The 21,120-nt window shown below is 41.1% G+C and overlaps 3 protein-coding genes across 3 annotated transcripts; 1 reads left to right on the top strand and 2 right to left on the bottom strand.

Annotated features, from left to right (window-relative positions):
- The first annotated feature begins 802 nt into the window (after nt 1-802).
- On the top strand, nt 803-14,992 carry LOC140949949 (signal recognition particle receptor subunit alpha-like). Its single transcript, XM_073399101.1, has 13 exons — nt 803-958; nt 1,071-1,154; nt 2,292-2,628; nt 4,845-4,983; nt 5,207-5,357; nt 6,431-6,543; nt 6,945-7,066; nt 8,006-8,092; nt 9,509-9,681; nt 10,248-10,461; nt 11,267-11,352; nt 12,705-12,881; nt 14,239-14,992. Exons 1-13 carry the CDS (start codon nt 842-844, stop codon nt 14,365-14,367), a joined length of 1,929 nt encoding a protein of 642 aa, XP_073255202.1. The 5' UTR covers nt 803-841; the 3' UTR covers nt 14,368-14,992.
- Nucleotides 14,993-15,437: 445 nt separating this feature from the next.
- Nucleotides 15,438-16,631, bottom strand: LOC140949962 (uncharacterized). The gene has a single exon (XM_073399115.1). The coding sequence runs from the start codon at nt 16,591-16,593 to the stop codon at nt 15,610-15,612; it is 984 nt and encodes a 327-aa protein (XP_073255216.1). The 5' UTR covers nt 16,594-16,631; the 3' UTR covers nt 15,438-15,609.
- Nucleotides 16,632-19,182: 2,551 nt separating this feature from the next.
- Nucleotides 19,183-21,120, bottom strand: LOC140949969 (ras-related protein Rab-38-like). The gene has a single exon (XM_073399122.1). It carries the CDS (start codon nt 20,854-20,856, stop codon nt 20,155-20,157), a length of 702 nt encoding a protein of 233 aa, XP_073255223.1. The 5' UTR covers nt 20,857-21,120; the 3' UTR covers nt 19,183-20,154.

Raw genomic sequence — 21,120 nt, 5'->3', positions numbered from 1 at the left:
CATCAACAAACAGCTCGTGGTTAGGGGTGGGGAACGGTCCCGGGGTGGGCACTTGGGTATTTTTTGGGCGGGTATGTGCCGCCCGGGACTCCAAATTGGCACCCCATTCTAGAAAAAATCTCCTCTAAACTTGATACTCCGTTCTAGAAATGGGCCAATTTTTTATACTCCGTTCTAGGGTGCAACAAGAGTACAACGGTTTGCTTGTTAACGCATTGAACCGTATTTTTAAAAGCAATCTGTCCTTGAATAATTTCAAATGGCTGCTTACAAAAGTGGAGCTTTGATGCGTTCGAAATATTATACCCCGTTCTAGAAAACGCCTCTGAAATGGATACCCCGTTCTAAATCAGGAACTTCAAAATCACGACCCCTTTGGGCGGCACATACCTGTATAGGTAATGTATGGGAGTACCCCCGGGCAGAGCCCCAGCACCACCAATTAATTCAAAACCTATTAAAGTAGACGTAGACAGTAGCCGTAATCGGCTCCTGACGTAAAACAGGACAAAAGCTTGTCCCAGAAGTTCAGGTGCAAGTGGGAACGTAGCTTGCGAGAGCATCTGGTTTTTTCGGCCCAAGTTTCTAGTTTCACCCCAGGTTTTTCTTGGCTGGTGAAACTAAAAACTTGAGCCGAAAAAACCGGATGCTCTCGCAGGTTAGTGGGAACGGCGAAAGTGAGAAGAAATCAAAAGCATTCTCACGCGAAAACAACGTGACTACACGCGAGTACCAGCGTACCCTCGTATTGCATTATGGGAGCTCATTACAGAACATGCGCAAATAAACTCAGAAATTTATGATTCACGATTCTTCACAGCTGGGACTTCTTCGCCAAGTTATGTTAGATCTTTTTACTATATTTTCTAAAGGAGGCATAGTTCTCTGGTGTTTTCAGGGAACATGCCAGTCCTTTACTCTTCCTGTTAATGAATTAATACGTAGTGTAATTTTACAGGTAGGTTTCCAAGGATATGATATGATATAATGAGTTTATTTGAGAGTCTCTTTCTTGAATCATCTTAAAGCTTTTAAAAGCTTATTAATTCCTCCTCTTTTTGTTATAACAGGAACGCGGAGGAAATAATTCCTTCACTCATGGATCGCTCACCTTGAAATATAAACTCGACAATGAGTTCGAATTGGTGTTTGTGGTAAGAAACTTAATTTTCTATTTATAGAAGTCTAGTTGTTACGGTACAAAATGGCTCCATTCAGTGTTAGGAAAACATCACAGATGAAAAGTGGTAAATAATTTAAGTTCTACAGACTGTTCAAAATGAAATTCAGCTGGAAGTGGTTTCAATTTTCTCTGTTTTTTATTATCTACAATTTTGTAAATGAGGTCATAAATTCCTTTTGTCTCCAATTTACCCCAATTATTCAGAATTATGAATAATTACGAGGCATAGAAAATTATTAATTCTAGACTCCAAGCAGTCGCTTTATTTCTTAATCCACTGAGCAGCCCGCACAAGACATATGTAAATGACCGTGGCTGAAGGTGCGAGACTGCCCTGTCACACTCATTTCTCTAGTCTCAATGATCGCACATGCAACCACTTCCCTCACTAAATACAAAGCAAAAGAGAGGCTGCTTGCAGTCTAGGGTGAAACCATTTCAACTTGAACTTTGTCTGAACAACAATCACTTCATGGTAAGACTAAAGGAGACATGTTGCCATGAAGTTTCACAGTGAGTGATGAGGCTTGTATAAAAGAAAGATCATTTTGCAATAACTACGCGATTTCTCATGTGCTAACTGGTCAAGAGCTGTGGTCAAAAAGAGAACATGTGCAGACTGTGGAAATGACATGGTGATGGCACAATATTTATCAGGGTTTGCAAATACGCCAAAATTGTTCATGTGACTCCACTGAGGTTACGGAGGGAGTCACTTTGACTCCAAAAATTTTTAGTAACAAACACAGTTTTGTCCTTACCTTTTTCGCAACAAATACAATTTACGTTAATTGTAAACATTGTAAACCTTAATTAAATCATCGAAATTAAAGAATTATACTGCACGACCAAACAGGAAGAGGGTAAATTACGATCTTTACTCAAATAAGCACCACAGCCTTCATATAGTCTTAATCAAAAGATGTTAATCCTGTTGGGTTAATACAGAAAATAATAATAACGCAGATGATTCAATTTTTTCTCACGTCCAACTTTCAAATAAACACTGCCCTCCAATAAGCGCTGCATTTGAGGCCTGAAAAATTTAAATACAGTACTCAAAAGTGGTCCCTGTGTTCTTAGGTCATTTTACATTTTGTTTTCTTAGGTTGCATTTCAAAAAACACTGCAACTGTCATATGTAGACAAACTCTTGAATGACATTCAGCTAGAGTTCCGAGACAAATACAAAGATGAGCTGGAGGCGGGTGTGATAAGAAACTATGAATTTAATGAAGATTTCAACCGGCTGCTAAGAGAAGCAGAATTGAGAAGTAAATTAGAGGCCCAAGCCCCTAAAAAGATGAAAACCTTTGAAGAATCTAGGAAGTCGCAGAAGACAGTGGCTTCACTCAAAATTGACAAGAATGAGAAAAACAAAGAGGGTGGCAAGAATGCAAAGAAAGGTGGAGGAAAGAACAAGGAGCAACAAGTTGTGGAAGAAGGTAATGGTTACTTTACATTATATTAGGTTAGCTCCTAATGTACCAATTATTGGGTCATTCCGCAGTAATTTGGACAGAAAATATCAAAAATCAAAATTGTTTGTTTCACTCAATTTCTTGACAAATTGAAAATATACTAGTTATAGTATGTGAAAATGGTAAACTTTGTTTGTTGTCAGTTGTCGTGTATGCATAAATTATCATCAATTACCATATACAGTGAAAATAGCTGTTGCGGAGGGGAAAGTTAAATGTGTTGCTGATAACAAATTATTAACAAAAATTTTGCTGAGCTGGTATGGGACAAAAACTACTTAATGCAAAGTTACTTTAGTATTGACCAACATTGATATTTTCACCATAATGACAGCAGCAGACAATGTCATGGATGCTGTTTTCCCCTCTGCAACATTTTGAGGCCTGATAGTTTTATTTTCAGGCTAACAAATAATTAATTCAACTTTCTGTTTTCATATCTTCTAATTTTTGACCAAGGCTTAATTTTATTATGTTCTAATGGATTTCACGTTTTTAGCTGAATTTGATAAAGAATGATTAGTTTCTGTTGCGGAGGGGAATTCTGTTGTGAGTTTGTACTCAAACAATACATTGTGGGATAGCTAAAACCATGTGTTCAAATTCAATATGGCTTTCTTGCTGAGTTGAGAAGTATTGAATTTTAAAAAATGCCTTCTAACACTGAAAGAAGTAGAAAGTTCAGAAAGAAAGTGAGAAGTGACCCTATTAAAAATAAAAGCAATTTTACTGTCACGCCAGTAAAATGTAGTTAATGGAACGTGATGCTAGTTATCAGTAACCCATTCATGGCGGTTCTTTTTCAACAAAGCAATTGTGTAGTCAGGTTGTCAAGGTCAGCGAGCTCTAAGATGCATTGTATTCTAGCATAGAACTTTACGGCCTTGTTGTCTTAAGCAGGCTAGTACGAGCCACAGCATTGGCCAATATTTTCAAAGCACTATTCATGGCTAAGAGTTTGCACATGCAACGCTGAGCTGTCTTGTAGTACAGCCTTTTCTACTGGCGATGCCAGCAGACATGCGTCTAGCTAGAAAAGCGTAGAACAACTGTTCAGGGGGTTCCAGTGTTCAGCAAGGTTTAAGCGCTCAGTATACTATTCTTGTAAAAATTTTCCCTCCCTAGCTCCCTCCCTTTGGAGACGAGGTTTGGGCTTTGTTTTGTGCTATGCCATCAAATAAACTAGGGACACTCCTCGCAGTGCGGTTAAGTCTGTGCAGGGACTTCCCCCAAGCTTGTTGGCTGCATTGCCGTTTAATATCGCCTGCAAACCGATACTCTTGTCTGATCCAGCACGTACTGTATTGCATTCAGCTCGTAGTGCTGGGGAGATAAGTGAGGTTCTTTTAAATTTGCTCACGCCATCGCCGGAAGTCGCATACGCTAACCTAGCGCACGGCAGTGCTCCCCCATTATCGCCAACTTGTCATTATTTGTTTTATAATTAAGTCACTTCGCGTTAGACATGCATCATAAAGGAGCAGAGACATTAATAAATATAAAGCCAATTTAAAGTTGTTGAAGTTCATATATTAAAATATGGTCGTTATAATTAGGTTTTCGTGGCTTGTTTTATGAATACTGAAATGTGGACACATTTTCCCCTCCGCAACTTCCCCTCCGCAACAGTGGATGGTGGTCTTGGATCCTGCCTCACTGAAAAAGAGCTGTACATTTAAGTTTCCTTTTATGATTCTTGTAATTAACATAAGTTGATAAAGTGGAAAAAACCAGTGAGCTTAGGATACCATTCCAGAATTCATAGAAAATTAAGAATGAAATAAAAAAACTTTGAACACGGTATTTTCTGTTCCCCTCCGCAACAGCCCTCTTTTGATGGTCTGCGAGCTAAATAATGCATTTAAGAGAAAAGCATGAGACTAGAAATGATAGCTCCCTAAAAGACATAAAAACTCCCTAAATATCCAGAAGTAAATGAAAAAAACTTATTACACTACAACATGATTAGTGTCTCTGAATTTCCCTTCCGCAACAGACGGAATACTGTGGAATGACCCTATTATGATTGACGCCATAGTTACTCCATGTGATTTCCAGATCCGTTTCAACTCCTGCTTCACTTCTTGGTACTTCTCAATTTTTTTTTCTCTTTCACTCAGATGTCAAATGGATTATTACTATCATTTTTTATTTATTAATATATTTTTTATATTAAATAGCTGAATTGAAGCCCTCCAGTGACAAAACTCCTTCTGTGGATGCACACGATGGCAGGTCCAAAGAAGATCTCATAAGGATGAACATTGAAAAAATGAAGAAAAGAGGAGCTCCTAAAGCTCAGAAAACTCAAACAAGCAGGTAACTTGTTAAACCACTTAATACTCAAATGCAGGACCTAAATGTTATGGTACATTGTAGTTCCAGTCACCAGAAATTACCACAATTTAGCAGTGATGTCAAAATCCCCATTTGGATGACCATAATTTGAACCAGTCTTCACTTTGGTCGGCCATCCCACAGATGTACCACTTTTTCTTAAGTGCTTGAGGTGTAATTATGCTATGTCAACCTTAATTTCCAGCAAAGGTTCCCCAGCAGCCAGGAAGAAAGGGAAGGAGGCAAGAACTTGGGACAATAGCGGCACTGCTAAAGATGGAAAAGTTCTGGATTACAGCAGCACCAACGGCAAACAGACAAATGAACATGATGAAGAAGAAGACATTGAGAACTTGGTACAGTGAAGCTGCAATTAATTATTCTAATAATAATTCTTAATTATTCAACAAAGTCGCTTATCAGTACAGTCGACTCTCTCTTAACGGACACCTCTATAAGACGGACACCTCTGTAAAATAGACACTAGAGTTGGTCCCTGCCTTTCTTTACTCCCTTAGTTTGACTCTCTATAAGACGGACACCTCTCTAAGACGGACACTTAGTGCCGGTCCCAAAGGTGTCCGTCTTAGAAAGAGTTGACTGTAGTATGATATTTTGCCTGCCTCCTACCCAGACGCTTTCAAGCGAATTTATAATCAAGAGCGACTGGAGCGATTTTGGGTCCATGCGAAGGATTAGTTTTCTTGCCCACCCATCCCAGTGTCCTTTGTGTCAACACTTAGTGTTCCCATCGTCCATTGAGCGATACTCCTTGATCACCAGCAGTTGTGTTTTCTACATGTACCAACCACTTGAGACACCTAGGAATGAGGCAGATATTTTGCACTGACGCTCAATATATCAAACTACTTTTTTCCATTTTTGTAGGTTTTGTGGCTAGTGTTAAAAATATAAATCATTAAATTAGTCAAGAACAGAGGCTTCTTATTACACTCTGTACACCACTGGAATCATTGTTGATTCTGTTTAGCATCCTGCCTGGTTTTAATACAGAAGTGTAAATTAATTTTAGTTTCACTTTAGACTTCCTGGGCGTGGTTGTTTAAATGTTGGGTAGTGTTATCCATTGGATAAAACACAGTCCAGTGGATAAGTATTAGGGAAACCAATTGCGTTGTCCTCTGAATAGAGATTTATCCAGTGGATAGTGTTATCCACCTTTAGAACAACTGGAGCTTGGTTGTGGGACAAGAAAATATTCGAAAGAAATAATAAAATTCAAAACTAGAAATGAAACAACCACATAGTTTTCAGCGAACGTCAGGATACAATTTTCTGAAAATTCAGTGTTTATGACATGCTCTCTAGCAGTGTGCCTGCTACGAAGCTGTCATCATAAGATGTCAGGCTCTGTGAGCTGGTAAAGAGAGCTGATATCATGTTACTTGGCATTTTTTCCCCCTCACAGCGCACCATGGTTGGCACAATGCAGGGTGAAATCAAGCCAATGGATTACGAATCTGAGTCAGAGCAGGAAGAAGAGGAAGAGGAAGAGAATACCGCTGGGTCAGCTGCCACTCAGTAAGGAGAAAATTAAGTAATATGTCGAGCAAAGTGTAGTTTATACTTTTCTTTAAAAGTCTCCCATGTAAGTTTCTTCAATTGCTTCATCCTTTCAATCCTGAATCTCACCCTCATTTTGCTTTAAAATCCCAAATCGCGGCCTTAAAGTCAAAGCAAATCGTTGGTCCGTAAAGCCTATTGGGGGCCCTCGTCTTTTTTCACTTCTTAGGTTTTGTTTCAAGTTTGTTAGATTATGTAGCTCAACAAGCAAAGGATAAGTTGACTATTTCCTTTGTAAAGGCTTTCTTAGAATGTTCTTGAAATGGTGATAATGCACACGCACACATCTGGCTTATGTAGTTTGGATTATTATAAGAATAATATCTACATGATGGTGAATTCTACTTCTCATTCTTTAGGAACAAGTCTTCAGGCCTTGGAGGGGGATTGTTCTCATTCTTTAAAGGATTAGCTGGACAGAAGACCCTTACTCTTGATGACATCACACCAGTCTTAGACAAGATGAAGGAACATCTCATCGGTAATACTAAATACATTATTTTATTATACAGTCCAATCTTCACTAACAGCCACCTCTCGACAATGGCCACCTCTCTACAATGACCAATTTTTTTTGGCAGATAGTTCATACATTGACTCTTGTTTAAACCTCTCTGCCACAGCCGCCTGTCTACAATGGCCACTTTCTTCTGTCCCAAAGGAGGCTATTATGGAGAGGTTCTGTATAACCACCATTATACTACTACATGAGAAATTTCTGCAATTTGATTGGCTTAGAGCAGTAGTATTTCAACTTAATTTGAAATACCTACATGTGAAAATTACAAACGTTTTGTGGGTAGTAGTATAACAAATAATATCATGATTTGTAGGTGATATTTGGCATAAATACCACTCGTGATATTTCAAAATTGTCTCAAATTTCATTCGCCTAATGGCTCGTGAAATTACATATAACAATTTCGAAATATCACTGGTGGTATTTATGCCAAATATCACTACAAATCATGCTATTACCTATACTTATTGATTAACATACCGGGTGAGATTTCACACAAAAACATGATTTCTTCACATGTAAAAAAAAACATGTTATCTTCACACGTGAAATGATCGCTGCTGCTATGGCTACATGATAAATTGTACCTTTTTCAACAGAAATAGTATTGAAGTGAAATGTTTTGGTATTTCATTGATGTTTATAATAATAAATGAAACGTTACATGGCTGCTTGGAGATATGAAATCTCTTCGCATGTTCAAAAATGTTGAAAGAGAAATTTCATGTCTCAGATTGTAATATCCTAGATATATTTTGTTTGTCTTTATGATATTTTATACGTATATTAGAAATGTTATGTTTATTGTTTCAGGGTTGTCAAAACTCTGACACCCTATTTTTGAGATATATATGTGCATATTTAATTTCTGCTTATTCCTCCTTGCCCCTTGCTTCACAGCCAAGAATGTTGCAGCAGACATTTCAGAGAAGTTGTGTGATTCAGTGGCTACCAAACTGGAAGGCAAAGTCCTGGGGACATTTAGTGGTAAGGCAATAATGATCAACATCTTATTTCTCCTGTCAAAACAGTGAAACATAAAGAGCACATGAACATGGAGTTTTACCACACTTCAAACAGTTTGTGTTTCCCAACCACTATATTAATTTTACTGGTGCTAGATTGAATATTGCCCTTTGACACCTTAGAAAGAATCAAGATTACCAATAAACGCTGCACCCAAATTCATCATTCAAATTCTTCTTTTTTCCTATGAATTGAAAGTATCTGGCGATCACATTCACAGTAGCTGGGGGATATGCCTGGTCCCTGTTCCTTATGCAAAGTGCAAGGCTTTTTGAGAGAAATCCCTTTTTCGGTATAAAACAACCAAATCGGTCTATTTAATGTAAAATCAGGTGAAAAAGTTGATAAAAGGCGATTTTAAGGTTTTTGATTAATGAGATTCCTGCACCATGGATGACTGAGGGCGATGGCTACAAAAACGTCACTAATAAAGTGAATACGTGCTGTTTCAAACTCTATCACGCTTATTCCATCTCGTTCAGTTCTAAAAATGTTGGCAAAATTTTCCAAAGTTGAATTTTCAAAGACTGTATCAAAGTTCAAGAAGAAAAAGAAAATTGTTACCTTGTGTTGACTTTCTTCACGAAACATGAAATTAGAAAGTTTCACGCTGTAGTCGTGCAGTGACGGCAAAGAAATGTCAAAAAGCGTGATGCACGTGCAAAGACTTTGTTGTTTTGCTAGTCAAACCCATTGTATGATAGATTTACCAACCCTACCCCTCACAGTTTTGTGACGTTGATCAGCACTACCAAATTAGGGCTAGGGCTACCAAATAAGGTAATGAGCACGTGCGTGCTGAGTAAGCTAAAACGGGACGAGACAAAAAAAAAGGAATAGTGAGCGCGAGTTTTCCTTCGAGGTTTTTTCATCGAGTTTCGTGAGAGTTTTGTGAGTTAGATTGAAGCGGAATAAACCAGGAAACCGTGTAATTGTGAGTTTTATGGGCTGTTTTATTGTTCAGCTCACCATTGCTTTTCGCCATTCTCATTGTCGTCGCCATTGACGTTGCTTACCAGTAAGCTCCTTGTTAGAGCGGTTTTCATTTGAGTGTCGAAAAGTAATTGGTTTTGCACTTTCTACACGATGCGATTGGCTTAAAAGTTTCGCGCCACCTTTTCATCCAATCAGAAGTAAAACCAAAGCCAATTGTGACGCGCTCGCATGCATTTTCCCGCGCTTTGCGTCAGCCACATGTAATTACTTCGAGTTTTGATTGGTTCAATGTATTGTCTGTGTCCTATGTGATTGGCCAGAGTAATTACTTTGGTTTTGGTTTTACGACACTCAAACGAAAACCACTCTATTGCAATGAAAAAGACACAGTGTATCTATATTTCTAATCAACTGTTATGGATTTGTACTTGCTTGCCAAAGGAATCACTTCAACAGTCAAAGCGAGCTTGGAGGAGTCCTTGGTGCAGATTCTATCACCACGTCGAAGGATTGATATTCTTCGTGATGTAATGGATGCTAAGAAGCGCGGTAAACCTTACTCCATCACCTTCTGTGGAGTCAATGGTGTTGGAAAATCAACTAATCTGGCCAAGGTAATGGATCAATTTATTGAGGTTTTTGCCCTACATTGTAAGTGAGAAGTAAGTATTAATGTTGACTTAAGGGAGGGGTAGGTGGGCAGTTACCAGAAACGTCAATTCCAATTCATTCAGGGAGTTGGTGGCAGGGAGGGGGTGGGGGAGGGGGTTCAAAAACGTCAGTTATGTCATTGTCTACCACAGAGCAAAATACGCAAACAAATAATCCGTTATGTTAAACAGTGCATCAGTTTTACTCAGGGAATTTTATATGAAACTAGCAGAAGGGCTAAGAGCAAAAACGTCAACAATTTACCATGGCATTTCTGTCATTGCGAATAAGCGCACATGGATATTTCAGTCCTGGCAGTATGCAGGATGTTTGTCACACGAAGCTACAGTAGGTTAATGGCCTTAGCTCCTACGAGTCTCTTGTTGCTCAGTGGTAGAGCATCTGGACTAGTAACCAGAAGGTCATTGGTTCGATTCCTGTTGGGAATACTCGGATGTTTTCTTCCAAACTGCCTGTGTCACTAAAAAAAAAGATCTTTCTCAAAAATAATTTTGTTGCTGTTGTTTAGATTTGTTTCTGGCTTCTTGACAATGGCTTCCGCGTGATGATCGCAGCCTGTGATACGTTTCGTGCAGGAGCTGTGGAACAGCTGAGGACTCACGTGCGTCACCTGAATGCACTGCATCCTCCTGCCAGTGGCAGCGGACCAGCATCTGTCTTGCTGTATGAGAAAGGATATGGTAAAGACGCCGCCGCTATTGCTATGGATGCTATTAATTTTGGTGAGTTATTGTTAAGTTATCCTGCAAAAATAGCCGTCTGTCCTCTCTCCCCGCCGCTAGGGACATTTCTCAGGAGGGACTCTACTGGTGAAACATCCCAAGTGGAGCGAGGAGACATGGCTGTTTTCGCAGGCTATGATTAAGTAGACTGTGAACAAACTCTCTGTTTGGGCGAGGGGGCTAAGAATCGCGAGGAAATAACGAAGGAAAAAATGGAAGTGTTGAAGTTAAGGTGCTAGCCCTCGCTCACCAATTTTCTTCCTCTCTCCCCGCTTAGGAGCCTGGTCTTAGGCCAGCTAGTCCTGATTAACTCATTTCACTGCCTTCACGTATGACGATTGGTGAGATTAATTGGTAGAGCGCTACACGGGTATCGCAAAAGTCAAGGGTTTGAATCCCTTACGAGCCTGAATTTTAACAGGCTTTCTTTTCTCAACTGCAAAAGTTGCCTTAGACTACGAGTAGTCCCCCATTTTTCCTCAGGGATAGTAGAGCGAGCGAAACGCGAGCGTGCGTGAAAATCAGCCCGCGAGAGCCGCGTGTCGCCTTTTCTCGCGTGGGGTGATTTTCACGCGCGCTCGCGTTTCGCTCGCTCTACTGTCCCTGAGGAAAAATGGGGGACTACTCGTAGTCTAAAGTTGCCTCTGTAACTACGATGATCTTCTTTCATTTAATTTTCCACTACGCAGTTTCTACACATGATTATCTGGTATTCATGATTTTAGTGATTAGAGTTTAGCTTATTAAGACAATTAATCAGGGATGACTACTGTTGATGATCTAACTGTTTTTGCTCTTTCTTCAGCAAGGGAGCAGCGCATTGATGTTGTTTTGGTCGACACTGCTGGACGAATGCAGGACAATGAACCACTCATGAGAGCCTTATCCAAGGTAAGTTAGTCCACCATTTCGATTTTTAACTTAACTTAACGTCAATAACTGCCTTCCATTAGTTACGTTAGGTCATTCACATACTGTCAGCCGTGCCCCCTGGTGAATTAGCCCCCTACAATTTCTCCCCCTACTTTCTTAGTTCACCATGGAATGGTATAACTCCAGACTCTATTAGGTAAAATCGAAATGGTTGATGGATTGTGGTGTTAACTTTTTACAAGGTTATTTCGCTATGTGCTAATATAAATTGAACTTGATTTCTTACGTGGCGAAACCACTGGCTTCTAGTCAGGGATAGTCAGCCCTTCTTGCACATTTATAACAAGTTCCTGACTTGTTTTCCGAACAGTTTTTTTTACATCGCAGTAAAGGAATATTCCTTCGCGTAGAAAGCCACGAAAACGAGGAGCAAAGTGACGAGAAAAGTGGAGTGAGATAGAAGTAGTCCTTATGGCTAAGAATCCGTTACCTAGCCTGAGAAAACAGCCGACATTGGCAACGCCACCACTGGTTTCCCCGAAAAATGACGTCTGAGAGACGAGCGCAGAAATTCCATACTGATGACGTGTCGCTACCAGGATCTGGGTCGTGCGTCTGATTGGTTAGGCAAATTTGACGCGTGGTACTTTCAATCAGAGGCTTTACTACCCAGATCTGGGTAGTGACGCGTCATCATTATGGAATCTCTGCGCTCGTTTCTCAGACGTCATTACCCGTGGAAACCAGTGGTGGCGTCGCCAAATGTCGGCTGTTTTGTCGGGCTATCCTCCACAGCGCTTAAAGAAGTCGCGCCCACCCCGCTCAAACAAACCACCCACTATGAAGCTGACAATTTACTAGCAAAACCGGGATGGTACCCCTAAGAGTTCTTAGTAGGGGAGTGCCGCCCGGTTCTCCAAATCCTGAGCCCATTCAAACCCAATAATGTCATTTTTCACACCCGTTTTCAGACTCTAAAATCCATACACGTTTTCAGACATGGTCTCTGAGAAATGGTGTCATTATTACTTACCGGTAGATTAAACCAGCAACAAAAATGATTTCTTAAAATCCATTTCGAATTCGCATATTTCTCTTTCTGTCTTACTCATTTGGAATTGAAACGATAAATACGTTCATACACTCCCTTAGTTCGCTCGAAAACCATACCCGATTCCAGATCAAAAAGTGTATACCCGTTTTTAGACCAAAACGGCCCAAAAATCCTACCCTTTGGGGCGGCACATACCTATATGGCTTATATAGGGGAGTACCCCCCGGGCTAGCAAAGGACCAGTCGCGTAGTCAGAAAAGATGACGGTGCTCTATTGGAGGAGAAATAATCGTTACCCTCCTTTTATTTGTTTTAGTTGATCAAGCTCAACAATCCAGACTTGGTTCTGTTTGTTGGAGAGGCTTTGGTTGGTAACGAGGCAGTGGATCAGCTGAAAAAGTTTAACCAAGCTTTGGCAGATTATTCTATGAGTGAAAACCCGCGTTTGATCGATGGCATCTTGCTCACCAAATTTGACACCATTGATGACAAGGTTAGTGGCTTAGCATGATTTCCTAAGGATCTTGTCCCTGTTGTTCAAACGTTGGATAGCGCTATCTACCGGATAAATCACCTCACATCTCCACCCCCTTAACCCGTGAGAGGCGGGGGTGGGGCTGAGAGTTTCTTCCCCCCCCCCCCCCGGTGGGTTAAGGGGTGAAGATGGTTGTCCAAGTGAATTGTGGGACTGTTTTGGGAGACGCATTTTCAACATCGCCGGAAATTCGTCCCCCAAAACAGTCCCACAATGCACTTGGACAACCATCTCGAACCGGTCTCCCACGCAACCTCAAAGTGGCGAATATCCAGTTGATAAGTATTAGGGAAACCACCTGCGTTATCCATTCGCTACACTACCTCTACCACTACCACAGGTCCATGTTTCCAGGTCGAGATTTCCCGCGTTGGTCCCGCAAGAAAAAAAGTTCTATTTTGGCCATATATTCTTGTCTTCGACTCTGTCGCCGTATTTGATAAAAACACTAAATAGAGCTTGGTGGGACCAATATCCAGCCATTTTGACGTCACGCCTGGTCAATGACGTATATTGATATATAGCTGAATCTGCGAACGGGCAAGATGAAGTGAATTCTGCGTTCCGATTGGCCACCCGAGCGGCAAGATGGGGCCGTCTTGCCCGCACGAGATTTCCCGCCTTGGTCCTGCAAAAAAGTTTTCTGTTTGGCGATATAATAAATCTTTTATTGACCAAGCTTGTTTGGCTAAGGTGGCTGTATAATGGCCTCGTTCTTTTTTCGCGTTTTTATGGTCATTAAAAACAAAAAAAAGAACTTGGCCAATGTCCAGCCATCTTGACCAAACAAGCTTGGTCAATAACGTATACTGTAAATCCTCTATTAAGCACCTACCTCTTATAATCCCCTCCCCTTTTTTCTTCAGAGGAAAAACGTTAATATGCCCACTCACTATTAAACCCTCCTCCCCTCCCCTCCCCTCCCCTCCCCTCCCCTTCCCTTCCCTAATTATTCTTCGCTAATAAAATAAGTTAATGATAGACTGTATTAATCAATCACGACTGTAAGACTTCGTGTGGACTGACCCGGGATGGTTTATTTACCAACTGGAAGTTCGGATTTGATTCTGATCCTCGGCTGCGTGACCTCCAATCGTCGGCTTGTACTTGAGCTTTTCCACATTGTATTCTAGTTCTTTATGGAGAACTGATACCATCTTCGTTTGTAAATCAAATAAGCCCCTCCATCTCTATTAAGCGCCCCCCCCTCCCCCCTCAAATGGGCTTGAAATAAATAAGCCCCCCAGGGGACTTAATAGAGGATTTACGGTATTATGCGATCAACGTGTGAGCGGGTTTTTTTTATGACTGCTAGGTTGGCGCTGCTATCTCCATGACATACACCACTGGCCAGCCAATTGTGTTTGTGGGCACAGGACAAACGTACAGCGACCTAAAAAGCCTTAATGTCAAGGCCGTGGTTAATGCTTTGTTGAGAGCCTGAACATTAATGGAACGTAACTGTCACTTGTTTATTTTGTAAGTGAAGCCTAAACAACTTTCCCTGTGGTTTTAATAACACTTCATTCATGTTTGTTGCTGTATACTCTAAATGCAACGTCCACCTAAAACTTCAAAAATATTCAGAAAGATAAACTTCACCTCTTTCTATAAACTATCGGGAGAATGAGTACAAGCTTTTAGCGCAATGATTTCTAGGGTTGTTTGGGTGGAGAAGTGTTAGTTTTAATTGGTTAATGGTATCCAGGGGCAACCACGAACCAATCAAACTAATGCTTCTTCACCCAAGCGATCCCAGAAGGCTTTTACCCATTGTACTGATAACTTATGGAGTTGCAAATAACACTGCTCGACACTGCTAAATAGCCATGTCTTTTCATTGGTCATGACTGCGCTAAATCGGTCTGGAGCGGGTGTGAAAACGGAAGGCGAGACACAAAGATTGAGCCTGACGCTGAGAGACGTTTTACACGCCCGACCGGCATGTGAAGGTCCCGCGCGAAGCAACACGTTCGGCGCACGAAAGAAAAAAATCGAGTGTTGGCAAAGCTTCAAGTGGTTAAACACTGAAAGAGAAATTTAAAACCAAGGGGAAACTTCTGCTCATCTTCTCTTATGCTTCAAAGGTGAAAATGAATTTAATATTTATGCAACAATAAAATATATATGAATAAGATTGACTTTAGTTGGTGTTTCTTTTTACTTTGCTTGATTATGGCGACAAGTAGTTGTTGGTTGGTGAAACAGACTGAAGAAATCTCTAAATATAATGGCATCAGTGCCTTCCTCAAGCGAAAAGAGGGACTTTTGGAAAATTTAAGGTCGCTCTGAAACACCTCAAGCCTTAATCTCTTTTTTGTGTTTTCTTAACAAACTGACTAGAATTCCATGATAAAAATGAAGGTCACTGAACTCGTTTTTGAGTCAGAAGAACTAAAAGACTGGGTATTTATTTAGAGGGTATTTTTTGATGAGGTTATACTGTTGCTATGGTTACTTGGTTCAAAAAGGTAGTTTAACTTTTCCGATCTCTCATAGTGTAGTTTGATCATTTCTTGGATACCAGTATTGTGGCGTCAATGCCGATAAAACCGTCTTAGGATTAATCCAACTTCGTAAGTAGTGTCGATGTGCGCCCCGGCGCCTTAAATGGAAGTTCTGTGTTGAACGACGCTGTTTTTCTGACACTGTATAAAGCATTAGGCTTTCTTCCGAAGTCGCCTTCTTACTTTGACTGTATCAATGTCAGCGGTGCAACGTCGATCTTTCTCTGTCGCTTTGCGGGATTCTCCGTTCCCATCGTGTACAACAACACAGACATTCCTAACTCCAAACAACGCAGTGACGTGTTGAAAGCGAACCACGGCCACACGGCAACGTGTTGGACGTCGGAAAAAACGCTGTAGACGCCTGTCATAGAGTAAACATGCATGACAGCAATGCTAAAACCCCCAACAAAGGCACTCACGCAGCGTTTTAAGATAGACAACGTTTGCTGCCCTCTTGTATGCGTATTTGAAAGGCCATTTCGCACAAGGCGTAATTTTTTCCAGATCAGAAGCGAAATGAAAACGTAGAAACAAGCCAAGCTTAGGTATAACAGCGTGTTGATCATCTGACAAGCAAAAATTAAGGCTTTGTAGGATGGCATCAAAGAAACGACCACCTCGGATGCAAAGACGAAAGTAAAGTAGGGAACAGTAACAAGAGCTATGTTTCGCGTCGTGTACCAAGTTTGAAACCTCGCCTTCATCATCAGAGCGTTCCTCAAGACCAGAAATATAAGCATAAACGCTGTTACCAACGACGGCTGGCCAAGTCCCCAGATTAAATTCAGCACCGTGATGTGAATGTGTTTCTTCGAGTGATAAGCATCGACGCACAAGAAAATACATCGTGAGAAACCGAATAAGATAATCTGGCTCAAGACCACGAGGGACACTTTCTTCTGTCGCGTTCCTTTGTTGGTTATTAGCATTCTCACGAATGATACGAGAGCTAACATACCCACCAACCCGAAACACGCCCCGATGCCGTATTGATGAAGATCCCAGGCGATACCCCATTGATTTACTGCCGTCGTCCACTCGGGCTGGGGTTCGGCTGCTGTTTCGGCTCTGCCCCCATATATCGATTCTTGCTCGGGACTAGCATATTCGGCTTCAATTCCCGTTGGCTCCGGGGAACTCTCCGAAGTCGGCTGAGTCATTTTGCAGAAGGCTTTCACGACAAATATTGACTGCACTTCGGTTGAAAACCTATTATTGACGTGAAATAAAGAAATGAAAAGTAAAACTCAGTTTCATTACAAACATGGCCCTGACACAAAATCACACACAAAACCATCTGTTCAGTTTTAAGCTTCCTCTCTTTATCTCCAAAAAGAAATATCTGTTTGATCCTTCGCATACAATGGGTTACATCCTTCAATAAAAGTAATGAAGTTCGCGTACAAACAAACGTCCTATTTCTTTTCCCGAATTCGCTCTTTTGGCCATTTACTGAAACTGTACGTTTGTGCGAATGGAAAGACGGGCCATTCAAGGCAAATTGTTAGTTCCTACTGCAGAAACAGCAATGCCGTCAAAGTTTTTTTGCAATCCCTTAAAGTGAGGCATTCGTTTAAAAATACTGATATTTTTTAAGAAATACAGTACTTACAATTCTGTTTTCAAAAACTAAAACTTCCTGCAGTGTGATAAATGTTGGTCAATCCGAGTTCCATCGTTGATCAGTGTTCCTTTGCGGACATCTTGGCTCACTGCCGTGTTGTTCTTGACTTCAATATTTTCCACTTTTTTTAACAATAAAGTATACACCCGATCGTTAGATTGGCAAAACACCTTTAACACTGAGTTTTGTATTTTCCTAGCCTCTATACAATATTCAATACACTTGCTGTGTTTAAAAAATAATGGGAAGTCGGTATTGAATTCAGGCTCGACCGAACTTAATTACGGTTTGTCGCACCGTAAATTAACCAAACTATGAGCAAAAGAAAATTTACACCTTATTTATCTCGGAGACTTTTAATCGCTTTCCGGGGGTACTCGCGTAACAGATAACAGTTCTTAAGTACTTTATTTCCGATATTTTCAGTGATATGCCTTGTTTGCCCATTTTGATATGAATTTGGACTTGTTTATCTGCACTGAGTTAGTTCAAAGCTCGTTTCGAGTCCGTGCGCGTTGAGGAGAATGTTCAATCGCTTACATGAGCACATTACAGGTATCCTCCGTCGAGCTATGATAATATTTGCCCTGGTTCACTTTTCCCAGCTGTCGCCCTCTTGCATTTTAATGGATTTCATACGTAGACAGGTTATGATTACAGTTTCCTATCGTCTAATCCATCTTTTTCTTATAGTTAAGAGACCTAATACCAGATGAGAATATTACAGAGTTAATACAATGCAAGGTGTTATCCAAATGTTAAATGAATTCGTATTCTGAATTCGAAGTTAAGTAGACAGTTCCTTAATTTATTGTTAATGCCGCAACGCTATTTTTTTTACATACAATTATAGTAATTGACGTGGGTTTGTAAGACAACCACACGGTGCTATATCTTGGCCGGGTGTTTATATGATTGTTGTAATTTTGTTTCTTTGTGGTTATTTTCTTTTTGTCTTCCTTGCAACAGTAACTCATACTTTAATTTACCAAGAATTTTAACGATTTGAAACAAAATTGTGTTTAAAAAGGAAGAAAAAAGAAAGATCTCAATACCCCGGAGCGAGAAACCTGCGATGATTAGTGTTAGAGAACTGAGGCGCAATTAGGGCCGGCAATAAAGTCGACACGGCCGAAACTTATCCCGGTGGCAGTGGCATGAAACCCGGGGAGGGGGGGGGGGTTACTTGGGTTAATTTTTGCTGGGTATGTGCCGCTGGCCTCTCAGAACCCCTACTCCATTATAGTCTATTCTGTTGCCAACTATAGACCACATCTTATTCACTTTTGGGAAAATGTAGTTTTAGTAACTTTCTGTTTGTGCATCAACTTTATAAAACCTTTTAACTAGTTCATCCTGGAATGACTTGACACATTGGTTAAACTTAATGAAGTAAAAATCTTCCCATTTTTAAGTCCCTACCTACCTGAATTTTCTTATCCCCCAAATCCCGAATTCTAGCGACTCTAATGAAAGCGCAACCCCATTATAGTCAATCCAGCCGTGAAAATGCGACCCCATCCAGCGGCAACCTCCCGGGAATGAAACACCCGAGAATACCGATACCCCTCCGGATGGGGATAAAGAACTAAAGCTGAGGTCCACACGGCCAAAACGTTTTCCGGTCGCGGTTGTATGAAACACCTGGGAGTAACAAGTAAACACGACGGCACGGACAACTAAGGGGGTGTTTACATGACACCGGGGCGACTTTCGCCCCGGAGCGAGTTAACTCCGGTTTCCTCTTATGGCTCTATATTTGTTTACATGATACCACCACAAAATGTCACGCCGGCGCGAGTCCCCCCGGCGTGAGTTCACCCCTGTTCTTGTACCGGGGCGAGAATCTCACCCCGGTACGGAATCTCGCAACGGTATCATGTAAACGCGAAACGACCACCCGTTTCGGTGTGAAATCGGTCTGCCAGTAGACTGGAACGGGTAGCGCATGCTTAATGTTTGCGATTTTGAATCACACGTGTTTTTAATCAACATGAAGTGTATCTTCAAATAACGAGATACGAAATGGCCCAGTCATCATGTAAACGCGATACGAAATGCAAAAGCCATCCTGGTATGAAACTCGCGTCGGTGCGAGTTTTCTCATGTAAACACCCCTTAAAAAGTCACTTGGAGAGCGAGATCGCACTGTTTCAAACGTTATTGCTCTGGTTCCATTTCATAAAATTTGTTTAATGTTGGAGGATTCTTGTGGAGTTGATCCTTTAGAACTGTACCTTAGGCCCGGGGGGGGGGGGGGGTACTGCCATATATGGGCTATATAGGTATGTGCCGCTGTGAAGGGTATGGTTTTCAAGCAGTTTACTCTAGGATAGGGTATATAAATCAGAGCGTTTGGGTCTAGAATAGGGTATCATTTCTCAGGAAACTGATCAGTTGGTTGAAGATGTTATCGAGACCAGGGAAACAGCTACTCTAGGATAGGCTGTATAGGGGGGATTTGGGGAGTTTACTCTAGTATAGGGTAGCAAAATTCAGCTAAACTAGCTCTGGTATAGGTTAAGGGTTCCAGGGTCGCAGCGGCACACCCCCACCCAGAAATTCCTAAAGTACCGTTCCGGGACCTTAGGCTAAGTTTAGAAAAAGAAAACTTGAGAAAATCGTTGTCTTGAGTTCACGTCCTCCATAAAAGGCGAAACTGGGAAGTTTCACGTCGTAGTCGTTCAACGACGGCAACGAAATGTACAAAAACGCATGATGCACGTGCAAAGTTGTTGTTTTGAAAACGGAGCGTATTCGAATCGTTTTCGCCCGTCCACACGAAAACGATGGAAATACGATAGCATACCTTACTGACTGAGCATGCGTCTTGCTATGATGTACTTAAATGATGTATTTTTGATGCATGAAATGATCGTCGTCCACACGTAAACGAAAAGCCGGCGTTTTCAAAAATCTCCACTTGTCGAAAGAACCGACGTAATGGCAAGGCTCCGACGTCGACATCTTAACCACCAGTAACACCAGGCCACCAGGTTTCCTTATGTACAAGAATAATTCCACTATTTCAGTTGTTATAAAGAGGTAAATTACATTCTGTATGGGTAATTCCACTTCATTCAAGTTTTTTCCTTTTTTAAGTTCGTTCAGTTAAAATCTTCTCAATAAGACAGTTGACAGCCTGTCCGAAAACGCTATTTTCACCAGATTCCCAGTCACGGGACTTGATCTCAAAATGACCGACAAACCCGTGATTTTTCCAGAACTGATCAAATGCCATCTCACTCTCGAATTTCTCGCCAGGACCGTACAGAGGCTTATTTGAAGTGTTGTCCGTGACAAGAACGCACGGAATTGATAGACAAGCTCTGTTCACGTCTTTCAACCATTTCGGAGCCCCATCCAGTGAGGATGAATTGCCCGGACCCCAGAATACTAATGTCCCATGACTGTCCCTATAATAAACATTTGTCATGCGTGTACAGTAGCGCTCTTGTTCTCCAATCTCCCAAAATTGTATTGTGATGGTAACTGGATCGTGATCTTCCCCTTTTTTCCATTTTGTTGTTTTTAAGTAAAAATCGCAACCGAGTACTGGATACTGATTGTTCGGTACCGGTGGTGTGACTTGCAGATAATCGTTGATAAACACCCCTTTTCTTCCCACTCCCCCGGTATAGTCCCCGAGGCAAAGAATTTTTATCTTCAGCACTTGATCTTTGTCACACTCTAACGTCGGGGGAACGTTTGTTTTAAAGGTCTTCATTTCAACTTCCTCTCCAAAATTGCTCAGTAGGTTGAAATCGGCTTCTTCGGGTAATTCATATTTTGTAATCATAGTGTATTAAAGCAGAAATTCTTTATATTTCGGTCGATTTCCGCATACGTTCATGTACTTCCGGCCTTGAGCGATGAATCTGTCCACGAGATAGCTCTGACAACTTCAGCCTTGTTGTTCACAAATTTATAACTTAATACTATACCACAGTGTCGAAATTGTCCTTTCGATGTCCTTTTTCGATTGACGACTTCCTCTGGTCCGCTAGACAGCTGCGCTAGACAAAGGTGAAGCGTCGACGCTTAAGTTTTAAACACTGGTGAC

The sequence above is a fragment of the Porites lutea genome, chromosome 10 (genome assembly GCF_958299795.1).
Source record: "Porites lutea chromosome 10, jaPorLute2.1, whole genome shotgun sequence".
NCBI lineage: Eukaryota > Metazoa > Cnidaria > Anthozoa > Scleractinia > Poritidae > Porites > Porites lutea.
The sequence above is the reverse complement of the archived record's forward strand: the minus strand, read 5'-3'. Positions and strand labels throughout refer to the sequence as shown.